A 16,887-nucleotide genomic window follows, 5' to 3' on the forward strand; every position below is an offset into this window, starting at 1 on the left:
TGTGTTATCCACAAATATCTCCCTACTAATACAGTATACACCATGGGACAGCTTGTCAGACATTAGCTAATTGCACTGTGAGGGGCAGCATTCTGCTCTTTCACAATGAGTACATCCCCACACATAGTAGTTCTCTTCTTTGCCACAAACTAATATAACAATGGGTAATTTTTTAGACCAAAAATATTTTTTTTGCTTTTAGCTAGTTTAATAAATACACCTATCAGACAATGAATTAAACTGCAGCAAATAATTATTTACATAATAAGTAAACAATTAAATACTTCACATAATTAATTACCTATTCAATATTTAATTATCATAAAAAATAATTTGTAAAAAAATAATCATTTATAATTGAAATAACATCTTGACCTAACCCCCTTATAAACCTGACAATCTGATACTAAATTATAATTTAGGGGCCGATTAGGATGGCGGACGTAAAGCGTCCAGACCGCCAGTCTCGCAGGAAATGACCGTCCGACCGCACTGTGGGGAAACCAGTGGTGCTATTAGGATTCCCCTCCAGCAAAACCCGACCGCGGCGGACGGATGTCTCCAAAGACCGCCAACTGCGGATGGAACCATAGAAAAACCGACCACCGCGGACGGAGTGGCCGCGGTAACAGACCCAACCGCCAACAGTGCAGCGGAGTGACTGACCGCTCGATTAGGATAACACCGCCAGGGCAAAGTAAAGAATCACCCTCTACGACCGTAGTGGAAAATAACATTGACAGATGTAAGTATTAGCAGAAGGGCCAAAGCGAATCCACCGTGGCGGTCAGACCGTAAAAAAAATGGCGCCCGCAAGGTACCATGCAATCCAGCAAATCAGGACCCAAACCTACCATGAACACACCCCTCCCCCAATAAGCCACATCAAAAACACACCCCCATGGTGGAAAACCTGACAGGCAAGGGTCCACACCCACTAGGGCTGGGTCCATGGCGGTCGGGTCCGTGCGGTGGGTCTCGTGTCAATGCTTTCCCTCTCCGTTGTGGTGCTTCCACCGTCTATGAGATGGAGGTGTTTCCGCGGTGGTGTTCTGGTTTGTTTGCGACATCGTAATATTGTGGACAGTCAGGACGTCATTCCGCACGGTGGGAGGCCTGGATTGGCTCCGTCCGCCGTCGTGTCTGGTGTGTTCCCGCGGCGGTTCACGTTTTTACGCGGCGGACGGTAAATGTGCCCAGTTCCCTTTCCTAATATGTGGGACGGAAGGCCCGCTGCTGGCGGACAACGAGGTGCATTTTCTACCACCTCCAGCCCAGCGGTCATGCATCCGTCCGCCATCCTAATCGGCCCCTTAGTAATTAAACTAGTGAAAACTGGAATATTCATTAAAAATCGCAGAATACACTTATAATTAAAAGAACAATTACTCAGTTAAACAATTTACTTGGTTAATTGCCACTTAAATACTTAAACAATGTTATAATAATAAGAATTATTATTTAAGTGACTGCCTACACTATAATTAGCAATTCAACTGTAGAAAAAAAAATTGCATATTAGAAATCACAAAATGAACTTAAATAACTAAAATAATTAATTTACAAAATTACCAATTGAATATTTAAATAACATCCCTCAATATTCCCCAACAGGCCCAGCAAGGCACTGCTAAATTATAAATCAGTAGTAAATGTAAAAAAACGATATTTAATACAACTATGTTAAAATAATAATATATACTATATTTTTAAATACGCTATTGTATACATAAAAAATGATATTTTTACTTTCTATATTCTGTTCCTCAATATTTTCACCTTAACCCCCAACCCTCAGTGAGGTAAGGCTCTTGCAACTTGTTTTGCTCTGAAAAACTAAATGTAATTCTATGTTACACTGATCAATTCTACTGCTTCCTCTTCTGACCGCCATACTCCTCCACTATTGTTCACCTATTCTTCCTCTTATCAACACTGATGTAATGTTACTGTTTCACTCCTTCCTTTTATCTGACCATTTTCCGATGACCATGTCCCTTCTGTCATGCTCTCTTCAGAGAGAGTGACAGTCGTCTTGGTAATCAGGTTCTCTGTTGGGATAAATAGTGGATCTTGGACACATGGTGGAAGAGTGGATTAAAGACAATGCAGGCATTCCAAGACCGATGAGGAGACAGAAGGATGTAGCCAGCAATTAACTCAGACTTGAGTAAAGCTCCTGTAATACAGGGAAAGGAAATCAAGTTTACCCTAATTATAATGTTGGTACCAGCTTCAGGCCATAGCACATCTACACCCTTTGAAAATCTGCATATGTTTATTTATTTATTTTATTTATTTATTTGCAAACTTTTATATAGCGCTGGCTAGACCCCGAGGTATCAGAGCACTTTACATGAGGATCCGCGAGTTATAGGTTACATAAATTACAAAGCCAAGTATAGACATAGGGGAAAAACATGAGATTACACAATAATATGAATTATTAGCGCGAACACATGTCTTATGGGGAGTGAAAGGTAAATGGGGAAAGGTAAAACAGGGGTAAGGAATGCAGGTAGGAAACACAATGGGGGACAAGGAAAACGATGTCTAATGTCTGGCTCGGTAGGTGACGGTCGAAGGGTGAACCAGAGCCAAACTCCTCTATAGCAACATAGGACAGCTCCACCGGGCATCAGCCTGCTATATCAGATTTACTACACATGTGTATTAATCACAGAGCTTCCCACAAAAAAAGTTTCAACAGTACATTTCAGCCAGAACTCATGGGCTTGAAATTGTGAACTGAATAACGATAATGAGACCATGGAGCAACTAAAACCAGCAGGTCCAGAGCCTTAGGGTGTCACTGGAAACTGGGGAAAAATAACCAATGAGATAGAGGGCATGTGTAGAACTCTGAAATGTTGATCGCGGGCAGAAAAGACTATGTCATGTTTCATGCATTTCTGTGATTTAAAATATCTGACTTCCAACCACTAAGACAACGGGGGTGAAATGGCACAGTAAATTTGAGAACTATGCATGGGCCACCTGCAAGTTCCACTAAAAAGCATGTGCAGTTGATAAATGTGTCAACTTATTAGTGCACAATCATACTTCTATGAGACAATATCAAAATATTTAAAAAAATCCTATTTCATGGTATAACAAAATATTTTTCTCAGTAGATCACATTTTCGGCCTTAGCAAAATAATTGATTCACACCACTATATGGACCTGAAGCACTACACCTTTAACTTAGCATATCAAATTCTCTGAGAGTCAGTAGATGCTTCTATCACAAAAATTGATGCAAGTATTCATGTGTTGCGTTTTCTGCACTTTTGACAACAGCCATAAGTTCAAGAATAGTCAAATGATGTTTTGTTCAATACGAAGATACTTCAGGGACCATGGACACTACCACAAATCATGGTCCTGGCAAATGATGCATACTGTGGTGGATACATATATGATCACAATGGAAGGTCAAAAAGAAGTGGGAGCAAATATTAAGCTTGGCTTTATAAAAACCAGATAGTCATAAAAAGAAATCAGATCAATTAAAGGAGAATGAAGAGAAACTACTGGTTTTACCATGGGATGTGGCTATGACATTCACTTTGCCAAGGTCTGCAGGGGCAATGCTCCATCTGAGAAACTAATTGAATAATCTACAGACAAATGAGGAAAGCAATCTAGTACATATAACTATGTAATGGAAAACAAAGGACACAATTAATCCCTAAAGAGCATGATAGATAAAAAGAAATACAGGATGTTATTACAGGACTGACAGGTAGACCTCTAGAGTGAACAGGGCTTGTGAACATTCTGTCATGGGGAATATCAAAAAGGCAGCCTAGGTAAACCTTGTCATTAGCCCACATGTCTGTCACAGACAGTGTTCAGACATGGTGAAAGTGTTGCGACATTATTAACATGTGTGCTGCAGCATATAAGAAAATGAAGGTAAAGCCACCATAGCCAGCTTTCAACAGAGGTGTACGTCTATATGGCACTAAGAATACAATAATAACAATAGGCAAATCTAGTTAGACACTGCTCCATGAATCAAACTATTAGTGTAATTATGTGCACATTATGTTAGGTATCCAAGCTTGACACAACCCAGATCACCCTTCACATACTATTCATCATGCAGAAACACTGTATGGTACTCATTCGCTTAAAATCATTTGAAACCATTAATAAACACTGTTCAGAGTATAAATCACTTACGTCCTGGACCCAAACTAGTAAGTCCTACACTTTCCGATGGTTTACATGATACAATTGTTTTGTAGAAGGGAACGTATGTGCCCAAAATACATAAAGGTGTTATTTAAAATTATTTATTATTATTTATTTTGAGTATTTGTAAAGCGCGACTGATACCTTGCAGGCTTCCTGGCGCTGGAGAGTACTCTGCTGACGGATAACCGGGATAACTGTCGGACGGGCATTTATTAGGGGAAAAGCCAGGTCTTGATGCGTTTTCTAAATGGAAGAAGATGTGAGATCTGGCGTATATCAATGGGCAAGCTATTCCATAACTTGGCCGCTGCAACCCTGAAGGATCTGCCCCCGGTTCTGGCTTTATTAAATCTGGGTACCTTTACCAGACAGGCCGAAGATGAGCGTAAGTCTCTGGTGGGAGTGTACCACAGAAACAGGGCTTGCAGAGGTTTGGGTCCGAGTCCATGCATGGCCTTAAAGACAATGCAGAGGGACTTGAATGCCACACGTTGTTTTAAGGGTAGCCAATGTAGCTCGGCCAGAGCTGCTGTGGCCGAAGACCTCCTCGTCCTGCCAAGAGCCAGCTTGGCGGCGGCAGATTGAATTTGTTGTAGTCGATCCATCAGTGTGACTGGAGACTTAAGGAGCAGGGCGTTACAATAGTCGAGGCGACTAAGTATCGTACACCTGACTATCGACGCCCGGGCTTGTGCAGGGAGAAGTGGCATGATTTTACGCAGGGAGCGTAGCAGGGCTGTGCAGATCCCCACTGTTTTAGTTACCTGGGTTTCCATACTCAGCTTGTTATCGAGCATGGCTCCCAGGTTGCGAACCGAGGCGACTGGCAGAGGTTTGTCTCTAGTCTCTGGAGGCCAGAATTCACTCGGAAACTGGCGGGGTATGTTGGTGCCAGAACAAAACAGGACCTCTGTTTTAGAGGAATTAAATTGGAGGGAGTTTCTGTGTAGCCACCCAGCCGTCTCTCTTAAGCAGTCGTGGAGGTGGAAAAAGGAATGGAATCATCTCCTTCCCAAGAGAGAATGAGCTGCGTGTCATCAGCGTAATTTATTGTTTTTATCCCAAAGGACTTGATTATCTTGATTAGCGGGATGAGATACACGTTAAAAAGAATGGGGCTGATGGAGGAGCCCTGGGGAACTCCCTGGGGCACTGGTGCAAAGGTGGATTGGAATGGGGTGAGGGAGACAGCCTGTCTTCTGTCCCGCAGGTAAGAGTGAAACCAGAGAAGCGGTGCCCTCCACTCCCACTTCACCGAGTCTCTGCATCAGCGTACAATGGTTGACCGTGTCGAATGCGGCAGACAGGTCCAGCAGTATCAAAGCCACTGGCTGGCCCCTGTCTGCACGCATGCGAAGATCCTCCATGGCTGTTAAGACCGCTGTTTCGGTACCGTGGGCAGGACGGAACCCGAACTGATGATCGTCTAGAAGGTTGTTCTGTTCTAGGTGGCAGGAAAGGCAAGAACTGACCCATCGTTCGGCGACTTTCGCTGGAAATGGCAGTAGGGAGATGGGTCGGTAGTTTGATAGACAATCTGGGCTCAGGGAGGGTTTTTTCAGGAGTGGAGTGACAAGCGCCTGTTTCCACGGGGTTGGGACATAACCACTATGCAAGGACTGGTTACATATTAGGCGCATGGTGCCAAAAAGTTCAGTTCCAAAATTTTTCCAAATTTTAGGAGGCAGGGGGTCGAGTGGAGAACCCGAGGTGATACCAAGCGCCAGTCTTTCAAACTCGGAGGCCGGGATTGGGGGAAATTCCCGTAATCTGGCCATAAGGCCAGAGCCTAGAGACGTCAAGTTTTGAGAGCTGGTGTTTGGTCCCTGCATGTTGGGGGCTCCCAAGGAGGGAGGTGTTTTCAGGTTTTGAATTATGGTGTTTATTTTGTTGATGAAAAACGCTGCAAGACTATCACAGAGGGCTTGGGTGGGAGGCTGTGTAGAGATGACACAGTCTGGATGGGTTAAGTTTTTAAGTATCTGAAAAATACTTTTAGAACTATTGGTGGCATTGGTAATTATGGAACAATAATATTTGGCCTTATTTTGGGCAATGGCAGTTTTGTACTCCCGGAGGTTTTCTTTCCAAAGAGTTTTGTTGGTGTCAGAGTAGCCTTGCCTCCATCTTCTCTCTGCTTGTCTGCAGGCTAGTTTGAGTGCTCTTAATGAGTCGTCGAACCATGGGGCAGGTACTCGTCTCTTTGGTTTGCCCTTTTTCAGAGGGACGAGGCGTTCCGAGATATTGGAAATCCTAGTGCAGAGGGACAGATAATTAACCTCTACTGATTGAGTGATGGAAAAACTGTCTTCCACCTCAAATACTGGGCCAGTCAGTCTTAGTTTATCCAGAGCCTTCCAGTCTCTGTACGAGGAGTCAAGGCCGGGGCGGAGTGCCGGTCTGCAAGACCTGCTGCCGGCTATATGAAATTTAATAAGCGCATGGTCGGTCCAGCACATCGGCAAAATATCACTCAGAAATACTAGCTGGGGAGAGGAGAAAATTAGATCGAGCTGGTGCCCTGCTGAGTGTGTGGGTTTATTGACCAGCTGGGAAAGTCCCATTCCTTCACAGGAAAGTAGAAGATTGTTAAGGGCGGAGTCTAGGCTGCCGTTAGGCCAAAGGTTAAAATCGCCCAAGACGATCAAATTGTTGTGAGAAGTAGCCATATTGGTAAGAGTGGTGAGGAGCGACTGCTGCTGAGTGGAATTGAAAGCTCCCGGCGGGCGGTAACAAATCACAGCCGTTAAAGTTGTTCCGACGTGGCAGTCGATTGAAAGGCCAAGTATTTCGGTCCCAGCCACTGGGTCCATAGCAAGGGTTTTTATTGACCAGGAAGCTCTATAGATTATACCGACTCCACCACCCCGACCCTTAGGTCTTGGGAGATGCAGAATTTTAAAATCTTGTGGACAAGCCCAATCCAGTTCTATATTGCAATCTGAGTGGGTCCAAGTCTCCGTCAGGAAAAGAGCGTCAAGATGGTGATTATCTATGAGCTGGGCGATTTCGTGAGCGTGTTTGGGCAGGGACCTGACGTTCAGCAGGCCACCTAACAATAAACCTTTGCGAGCAAAATCGTGCAGAGGATAGGCGGTGTCCTGGAAGGACAGATGACCTTCATGGGCGAATTCTCTAAGGTGGAGTAGAGCCTCACGCGCCAAGTGCGGAGGGCTAGAGGTGGACAGGGGGATCGGAGCCTCGGGTGGCGCTCCGGGCGCTGCCGAGGCGCGGACGAGCGCAGACGAGCTTGCCTTATGCGCGCCTTCGGCGCGCATTCGTCGCGCCCGCTGCGCTCGTCCGCTGCGCTTCCTGCCGAGACACATAATATATAGAGAGTTGGCTGCGTGGAAGGGGGGTGCGTGGCCAGCCGCGGTGGGTGTGTCTGGCGGGTCCCTCAACCAGGAAGTGGCGGCAAGACGCGGGACTAGGGCAACAACAACAGCTGTCTGCTGCTGAGCGCTATCTCGGAAATGCCAAGGGTTTAAAGTGCACAACAGGTATTAAAAGACACAAAATACACTGTAAAAAGGACAAGTTTTAAAAAGATCGTTGCTCCCGGCTTTCCGCCTCAGGAGTTTCTCCTTGTTATAGATGGCGACGCTCGTGACCAGCGCGCTTTTATATGAGCCTGGGAGGGGGGGTGCGTGGCCAGCCGCGGTGGGCGTGTCTGGCGGGTCCCTCAACCAGGAAGTGGCGGCAAGACGCGGGACTAGGGCAACAACAACAGCTGTCTGCTGCTGAGCGCTATCTCGGAAATGAAAAGGGTTTAAAGTGCACAACAGGTATTAAAAGACACAAAATACACTGTAAAAAGGACAAGTTTTAAAAAGATCGTTGCTCCCGGCTTTCCGCCTCAGGAGTTTCTCCGTGTTATAGTGATGGTAGTGATGGACTCTATTTAGAGTAGCACCACATAACCAAAATGAGTGCCTGAATAATGACAATCCTGTAACTTCCATATGAATTAAAAAACTGATCAATGTTTTTGAATCAGCCAACAATATCAAAGAGTTTAAAAAAAATATTATTAACCCTAAAAGGGACACAAGTCGTGGCAAGGTTTGTCTGCATATAGATAAATGCAGTGAGACTCATGAGTCTTATGTGCCATATTGCTCTACAGAGTAGTGCCCGATAGATTGAGGTAGAAGATGGCCATAGTAACATGCCTCCTCTGTAGATATTAAACATCACCAAAGGGGTGAGAATAAACCATAGACCAAACTAAACACTGGAAATATATGCAGATCTTAAGTGCTGAGCATCCACCTTCAACATCACACGTGGTGACAATGCGTTCGTATGCCAAAGAGGGGCTACAAGACTGGCAATAACTTCAAGTTTCTACTTAGGCAACATAATGCATGGAAACAATGATCAATAGCTCAACTAATTGCAGTTCTAGGCAGTGTTATAGAAATGCTGGGGCGGTTTGGAATTACAGAAGGGGTTACTGATGCTTGTGATGGTGTAACACAGTTCTCATGAGCGCCACATGTGCGTTATCTCAATCTCAAGGTAGCGTTCCTCATTTGCATTGTGGCATTGTCCCATATAAATAAAATAAGGGAATCTTTCACCTTTGCACCTGCCCCACATTATAAATGTGGTGCAAAGGCAAATAAGTCATTGGCAGGTGAACTGACTGGGTGCCACATAGTGGGAGCAAATAGTGTACCCTGTGAGATGCCTTGTCTGAAAGAGATCTAGGAGTCCCCTGACCCTCCCAGGCATTCTCCTGTCAGTGGGTGCAGTCACTTACGGGCTACACCTGCAGGGCAATCCTCCCCCCTTCCACCTCAGAGAACCGTAGACCATGGCTGCAAACAGCCGCTCCACCTATCACTAATACACTAAGACAGGTTTGTGTCTGCTCTAGGACCATCGCATTTGTTGAGATGAAGTGCACCGTCACATATTTAATGTTGTGCCATGGTGCAGACTAGGACAATGCACCTTATCTGTAATACTGCAACTGGTGTCTTCTTCAATACCTTCTACTATATTCAAATTGTGCACCAAGTCTCTTTTCTCAGTGTTTCACCTGCCTTCTTTCACATTATCTCCTTAGCCCTCAAAATCTTGTTTCTCTTCAGCTCATCTAAGCAAGATCACTATTCTCGTAGTCACCAATGACCTTTACGTTTACCAAAGTTCCGAATTTGCTTACTTTCAATGTAAATCAGTTTTGCTATAGTGGATTAACCTACTTCTCTCAAAATACTTCCCTACACATACCTTATGAAATCATAAGATTTTGACATTATCACATAGCACTAAATTAGGACCTCCATTCATAATAGGCGTAGTAATATTAGGAGAATAATTCAGGAACAATGAAAATCCAAACACTACTGGTTTAGATGCATCTTATACTGCACTCACTGTGATGAAGATATGGTTCATTACCTCTCAGAGCCCCTTGGCTCTTATTTCCAATTGGCAGTACTGCAATGATGAGGAAATAAAGTGCATCTTTGAAACTAAACTTAAATTGTCATTTGACCTGGGAGTTAAGGTCTTTTCTCATCATTAGATGTTTAAGAACTGAGAGGGCCTGTTCTCAAATTGGATTTTGTATTATGGTTATGAGAACAACAGCAGTACTTCTCACACACTTCAAAATGCGCCCTGAATGAGGAGTTCTCTGAAACATACTCTTATATGTTACCAGTAAGTGTGAGAGGTATTAGGAAGCAGCTGGAAATTAGGGAATACTTACTACTAAATGGGAGCACTTATGGGAGGAGTAAGGAGAACTTTTAGGGAGAGTTTATGGATGAGCATGCACGCATTGATGAAAGAATAAGCCCATTGCTATTCACAAACTGCTTTTCTAGAGTTAATAAAAAAGACCCAGCATAGTAGTAAATGTACTCCACCTCAGACCTGGAGTAAGCCCCACACCACACATTGCGAACTACTGCAAGTGTAGGACCCTCCCACAGAAAATAATGGAGGCAAGGGCTTAAAATAAAACCCAAAAAGAAATTATGATAAAATAAATTCATTTTATTTTGACTTTATAAACCTATGCCTGAATGCAATTAAATGTTAAAAAATAGAAATAACAAACAATAAATATTATTTTATATGAAAATATTTTAATAAACTGTTTAAGCTTAAACATCAACTTAACAATGTATTTCTAAAAATAATTAAATTAATCTAAAATGTTATACATAAAGTTTAATCATTTTTACTATAACACAAATACATATTAATATTATACTGTATCATAGGAGGGTTTGTTTTAGTAAATCTTTAAAAAGATAATTTTTATTTCAATTAATATTTTTAAACTAAACAAACATTTAACCCAAAATTAGATTAATACTGCTGTAACATTTTCATATTTTGTTCCACATTTAGAATAAATATGTTAACTAAATTTAAATTAATATTTAACTTAGAAATATCTTTTGTATTTTGTTTAAGTATAATAAACTTTGTTATCTTTCCTTTTACTTTGAACTAAGAAGATCTCTGCTCCAGTGATGTAGATCTCCTACAATGTGTGAACATTTACAAGTAGTAACTTTACACTCATAAACTCTGCTCCACCCCCTAGCTTCAGAGGGTGGAGACATGTATGCCTTCACTTTGCACTAAATTTAGATTAGTAAATGGTGAAATGCCAAAAGTAGTACATTTACAGAAATGTTAGGAGAGGCGGAGATGGAGACCTCCGCATGCATGTTAGTGAATACCATATTGTAGTACATGAGTATTATTGTTGTCATACTACTAAATGTACTACAAAATGCAGTTTGTGAATAGGCCCCTCAGTTTTTACCGTAAGACATTATACATCAATAATCATATTTTGCTCCCAGATCCTACGGTTGTTTTGGAAGGCTTTAAAATGCAGATGAATAAAATAAGCCAGAGCAAACCCACACATCCTAAATGCAATATTTAGGTGAACATATATAGGTGCTCTAGAACTTTCTTTGACATAGAATACAAAATATAAATCATTCTGCAATTCCTGAACCTGTAACTTACTGAAATACTCTTTAACGTCTCTTACACGTTTGCAATCAACAGTTCATGGCATTCAAAAGGACATCTCTACATGGCATTGGGTAAGACCACCTCCATTGAAGTAGCACTTCACAGAACCAATCACCCCGTCAAAAAGCAATCAGCCAGCTTCAGTTTCTAACTGACTTTAAAGGACACACCCCAAAGCCTTTGTGGAAGTTCTGGGTATGCATGTACCATCGACTGTCAATGTCGTGTTGTGTTACAAACATTTTCTCAAATCATTTGGGGAATACATGATAATTTCCCTTCTCAGAATTCCATCCCTTGACCCTACAATTGTGGCCAATCACTGGACCATGGCAGGCATCCCCTAACTATCAAAATACTACAGCAGCGTGATCCCAGGATTACAATTGCCCACTTCTGAGACATACTAGAGGCTCGACAATCAGGATGCCAGCCACACCCAATTACAGAAATTTCTCTCACCACCCTTGATCATCACATACTTATTTCTCCAAATTGGCAGGGACTTTTGATAAAGCTATTCTGGACTTCAAGGCATTGTATATATTTCTGGCACTTTTCAAATCAACCTTCAGGGTATCTGATTATTAATTAGGACTGTAATTACTCATATTGGAACCAATCACAGCCACCTACTTAATGCTCCTGACGATGACGCAATAGAGAAACCACAGAGTATATACTGTGGATAGCACTGTTTAATATTAAGGGTCAATTGGCTACAGGAAAAGACCTGTATTACTAAAAACATTTAACACAGCTACAAGACTTAATGAAATAAAGATGCTGCAAGCTGAATGGGGCTTAAATAAAGATCCTCCTGCTGAGTGTTTGCAACTTTCAAAAAGTCCCTTTTATCTTTAGTTGTCTCATTTGACAGCAGCCTAGAAGCTAACATTGAAGTGGCTCTTGATAACAAGAGCTTACTCCAAACCGATGCCCCTAATAGAAATACGTCTACCAATACACTAATGACAGCGTCACATTGAAAATCAGACTTTCCTTCATCATCTCAAAGCTCAACCACACAAAGAATGCTTAACTCCACAAAACTAAAATCAGGAAATTGGAACACATAAATGGACCTTGCTAGAAATTGCACATTGGATTGTATTTTTTAATAAACGTGGTTGCCAAACCAGACAGTGTTTGTATTTCATGTCAAAGTTGTCATCTCATTTTCTGCACCCTTTTCAGAGTGCATTGGTAGAGATGCTTTATTGCCATATGTTGACATGAACTAAACACTGTTTCTCTGAAACTGCATGCATTTAGTAGACAAAGACAAATCTTTGTGAAGCACAGACGATATATTTATATCAGGTAAAACAAGCAAAGAAATGCAATGTTAACATGTATCAGACTAGAAATTGAATGCACATTTAACAATTTTTGTTGTTATGGACCATTGATACTCAAGGTATGGCCCATACACTCTACCATTCACATGTGGTCCCCGGCTTAACTGCAACACTGGGCTACTCTTTACTTCAGAGAAGACTAACATTCAGAAAGATGTTAAATAAATGGGGATCTTTTTTCTTTAGACGCGAACTGAAGTAAAGTTAAAGAAGCAAATAGTATCTTGCTCCATTGAACCGCCCACAAAGCCCCACTCCCATCCTGCTAGCATCAATACGGCCCTGGGTTCACCGTAGACGATACTTTGCAGTCCCTGGGCAAATGTTTGTGAGCATCTATGACATAGATAATCCTGCTGATTTCTCAATTTGCTGGCTTGGTCTCATTGTACTTTGTAAACAGTAGTCTTTATTTCTGGACAACGGTGCCAAAGAAGATAACATTGAAATAGTATAATTAATAATGCAAGAATTGTATATTATTATTATCATTGATCAAGTCCACCGAGGTAAACAGGTTTCAATTACCTAACCACAGTTTCACTTTTGTTAGCTGGGCCTAAGTGACAAGTCTTTCCTTTGATAAAATGCTACAAGTATTGGGCATAAAACAAACCAACAACAGTAAAAAACGCCAACAATAGCAAAAATATATAACTATGTATTTACTCCCCAGAGATGTAGAGCGATCTCTTCAATTCTACTTCCCCACTTCAGCTCTTGAACAACTGTAACGTAGTTGCACTAAATGTTTGCAGGAAAATCCAGCTATGCCTGGGATATAGAATCATTGGCTAATGCTAACATATTGCACTGCCAAATGTATAAATGTTTACAGCAAAATCATGTAAGATAACATCTGCAACATTTCCACTTATAAAAAAAACTACAAAGACTACTGGAAAATACTGCAGGTGTCATAGGGTTTCCCAAATGTACAACATCTTTTGTAAATGAAAGCAAATTAAAAATAAACAATTTTTTTAAGTTTTCCCCATACTTGTGACGCAAACCTCCCTTTTCCATTTCACTACATTCACCATCTCTGTAACTATTTCCTCAGTAGAAGATACCCAGCTCGATGATTCTCACATTCCATGTGCGGAGACTAAAATTTCTTCTTCACTGTCTTTTTGTCATTCATCACTGAAAGCCTTTGATCAGCCAGCCTTTGTTTGGCCTACTACTAAGTGAGCTTATTTGTGTAAACTAGTGTATGTTAATTGTATTTACCTCTAAACCAGGAAGTGTAATTTTCTTTTTATTCTGCCCTAGCTGAAACACAATAAAAATAGTTGATCCATATGTCAAAAACCAAAACACATATTTTAAATCTGTTGGAAGAATTGCTTCACATATGAATAAATATGTAATGATTTAACAGTGACATCTTTAAACGTTTATGCACTGAGAATTTACAACCATACTGCAAGTGATCAGCTTGACTTGTGACTCAGGACATCAAAGAGATTTTTGTCTTGTGAATTTTAAAATGTTTATTTCGTAAACCAGTCTATGTTGATCCATTTTCTGTTCAGCAGCCTTGAGACTTCAGCAGTGGCCAATGTCTAAGTGCCCAAAAGGAACTAGGGATCTTTAACAGATCATATGGAGTGTTGCACAAAGACTATATAGATTATAAAATGGGAGTGCAAGATGTATGAACGATATAACTATTGTTGAAAATACTAATGAAAATGCAAGCTAAACATTCTGAAGCTATTTTTTTGTAGGGAATACCATTGTTCAAAACCAATATAAGAATAGTCTCATAGATCTTGAAGTGTTGCGTGCTCGAGACAATTATTTTAACTTGTTTGTTTGCTTGTTACTGAAAATGAAATGTGTATTAGATTACGTATTACACATATTCAGAGTAAATCTTACAAGTGTTCAACCCATGTTTTGCTTCATATAATGCAATAACACTAACCTTTCCAATCTTCACTTTAGGCATGCAAATTTAAAATAAAATTCGATATCAATTTCAAATCCAATGCTCCACTGCCATGTCCCTTTTAGAACTGAGGATCCTAAAATAGAAACTATAAATACATAAGTAAATATAAAACAACATTGCTCATAAAATGATGTGTACTTTAATAATACAATGCTCCCTTTATTGTAGGCAAAGGAGATGCAGCAGATGGTGAAGCTGGAAGCCGAGATGGACCGCAGGCCTGCAACATTGGTGTGAAAGTCCAGCATGCAAACTGAAGCATACAAAAACTACTTTTCCTTAAAACAAACTGTATAAATAGACCACAAAACTGAGGAGGAATATGTGCTCTTGTGTTTTCCCTTCTCTCTAGATAAGATATAGCCAGCAAATATATTAGACTAAATGGAAAACATATTTCTTTTAAAACAAACATTTGAGCACTGATGTATTTTTGTTTTGCAATGACTGTTACGAAGGACATATTTTTAAAAAGGGAGCCTTCTGCTCCACCATTTAATATATTTTTTAAAGGCTCTTTTTTCTAGAGCAACTGTATTTTGTTTGTTTCTTTTTTTTAGATGAATGTAGCTCTCTGTTCTTAACTTTTGTTTTTCACAATACCAGGTATAGGTTTAAGGGAATATGAAGAATAGTCCTATAGCACTACGTTCACCTCCTGTGGACATATTTTTTTAAATTATTATGGGGAGTAATATAGGGAACATTTTAGTGTCACGTTTTTATAGTTAGTTATCTTGTCCAGTGCACTCTTACAGAGCCACTAGCAATATAGTAGGGCATGTTCTAACCAAGAAAAATCTAAAAAGGGTGGAAGATGAAGACAAACATTAGCCCTAAACTATGCCTTATATTTTTTACATGAGACAAATGTTGACAACTACATTACTTAGAATACTCATTTCAGCATTAATTTCAGACACAACACTGGTTATGTTCTGTACCATCGCATTTTGTACATGCAAAATAAGACAATGAGTTGAGCTTTCAAATAGCACAGTCTCAGGTAATACACTTTTCCACTTCTGTACGCAGTGTCACACAAGACAGCTTTGTCTTTTCTAAATCTCAATTATTAACAATGTGCATTTAACATTTTCCCAAAGCATCTTTATGTACTTACATTGTCACCTAATCAATGTTAGTATGCATCATTTGACTTAAGGATGAAATGTGTACTTCACCATGTTGGGATTCCAACCTTTGATCTGTAGATCACAAACAGAATACAGCAACATGTGTGTCACTAACTGAGCTCTTTTCTGAGCAGTTGAGCCTCTATATTGTGTATTAGATTTATGTCATAAGCCTCGTCCCAAAGCTGTCTTATAGTAGCAAACTAAAAACATTGGGGCTTATTTACACGCCTGCTGCGCTGCCTCTGCGTCACTTTTACTATGGGAAAAAGTGTCATACCGGCAGCGCAAGAGGCTTCTAAATAAGCACCATTAATTATTGATGAGTATGCTATGGCAAGGGGACCAGAGTAGGTAAACTTTTTAAATAAACTGACATACCAGCAGCAGTAAGTGACCAATGTAGAGTTGACCATTAAGTAGTCATTTACTTTGCATTAACAAAGTTGCAAGGCATAGCCTTGCAATTGGGCTAAATGTTATGCCATAATACATTGATAGGTATCTAAAAATCTCCTTTTTTACTACACTCAATACATTAAATATTACTTGCACCAGTCTCTCAAACGTTATCTGTGACATTGTGCTGTGAATGGACTAGAACTGATTTTCCTGACACTGGGTTCTTATTTACACAATCCAAGCAGCTTATTAGAAAGCATGCAACAATGTTGATATTAAAAATAAACCATCAATTTGCACTTCTTGCATTTGTGAATACTATATGTGCCATAAACCCCCCCACTGTAGTTTTTATCAGAATGTATTGTAATTGTCCCCCCCTCAGCTTTGTAAAAACGAATCAATCTTTCAGAAGCATGATAATGAAGGATCTAGCTGCATAGCACTACACCGTTTAGGGTAGGGCTCTTCAGCCTCCCCGGTAGAAGAAGGTCGAACACTTAAGGGAGCCTCTACTCTTCCAAACCATGTGTACATCTGTGATGTGCAGGAATCTTAAAGGCTCCTCCTCATTGCATTTACATGGAGCGCTTAATTGTGTGATACACCCTAATGCAGCTAAAGAACTATTATACTCAATTAAAATGTTGTGAAAAACAACAACATTAACACAGCATCAAAAGGTGTTATTATTGCTGACTTTTTTAGTTTGTTTGGTAGGTTTCCCTTTTTGTAAACACCACTGGCTTAGTTTGTTCATTTTGATTCAAATGGGTGATGTTTTTGGCCAGTAATTCAATATAT

At 40.6% G+C, this 16,887-nt stretch overlaps 1 protein-coding gene across 5 annotated transcripts in view; it reads left to right on the forward strand.

Moving 5' to 3' along the window:
- Positions 1-15,337, forward strand: part of PLCB4 (phospholipase C beta 4) — a 1,177,624-nt gene extending 1,162,287 nt beyond the window's left edge. For 3 of the 5 annotated variants that reach the window (XM_086927702.1, XM_086927699.1, XM_086927700.1), the window contains one exon: positions 14,714-15,337. In XM_086927702.1, the coding sequence (XP_086783828.1) occupies positions 14,714-14,802 (89 nt within the window). In that variant the 3' untranslated portion in view covers positions 14,803-15,337. The remainder of the gene's footprint in view (positions 1-14,713) is intronic. The other 2 variants (XM_086927703.1, XM_086927701.1) reach the window with 1 other exon arrangement.
- The last annotated feature ends 1,550 nt before the right edge of the window (positions 15,338-16,887 follow it).

The sequence above is a fragment of the Lissotriton vulgaris genome, chromosome 6 (assembly GCF_964263255.1).
Source record: "Lissotriton vulgaris chromosome 6, aLisVul1.2, whole genome shotgun sequence".
Classification (NCBI taxonomy): domain Eukaryota; kingdom Metazoa; phylum Chordata; class Amphibia; order Caudata; family Salamandridae; genus Lissotriton; species Lissotriton vulgaris.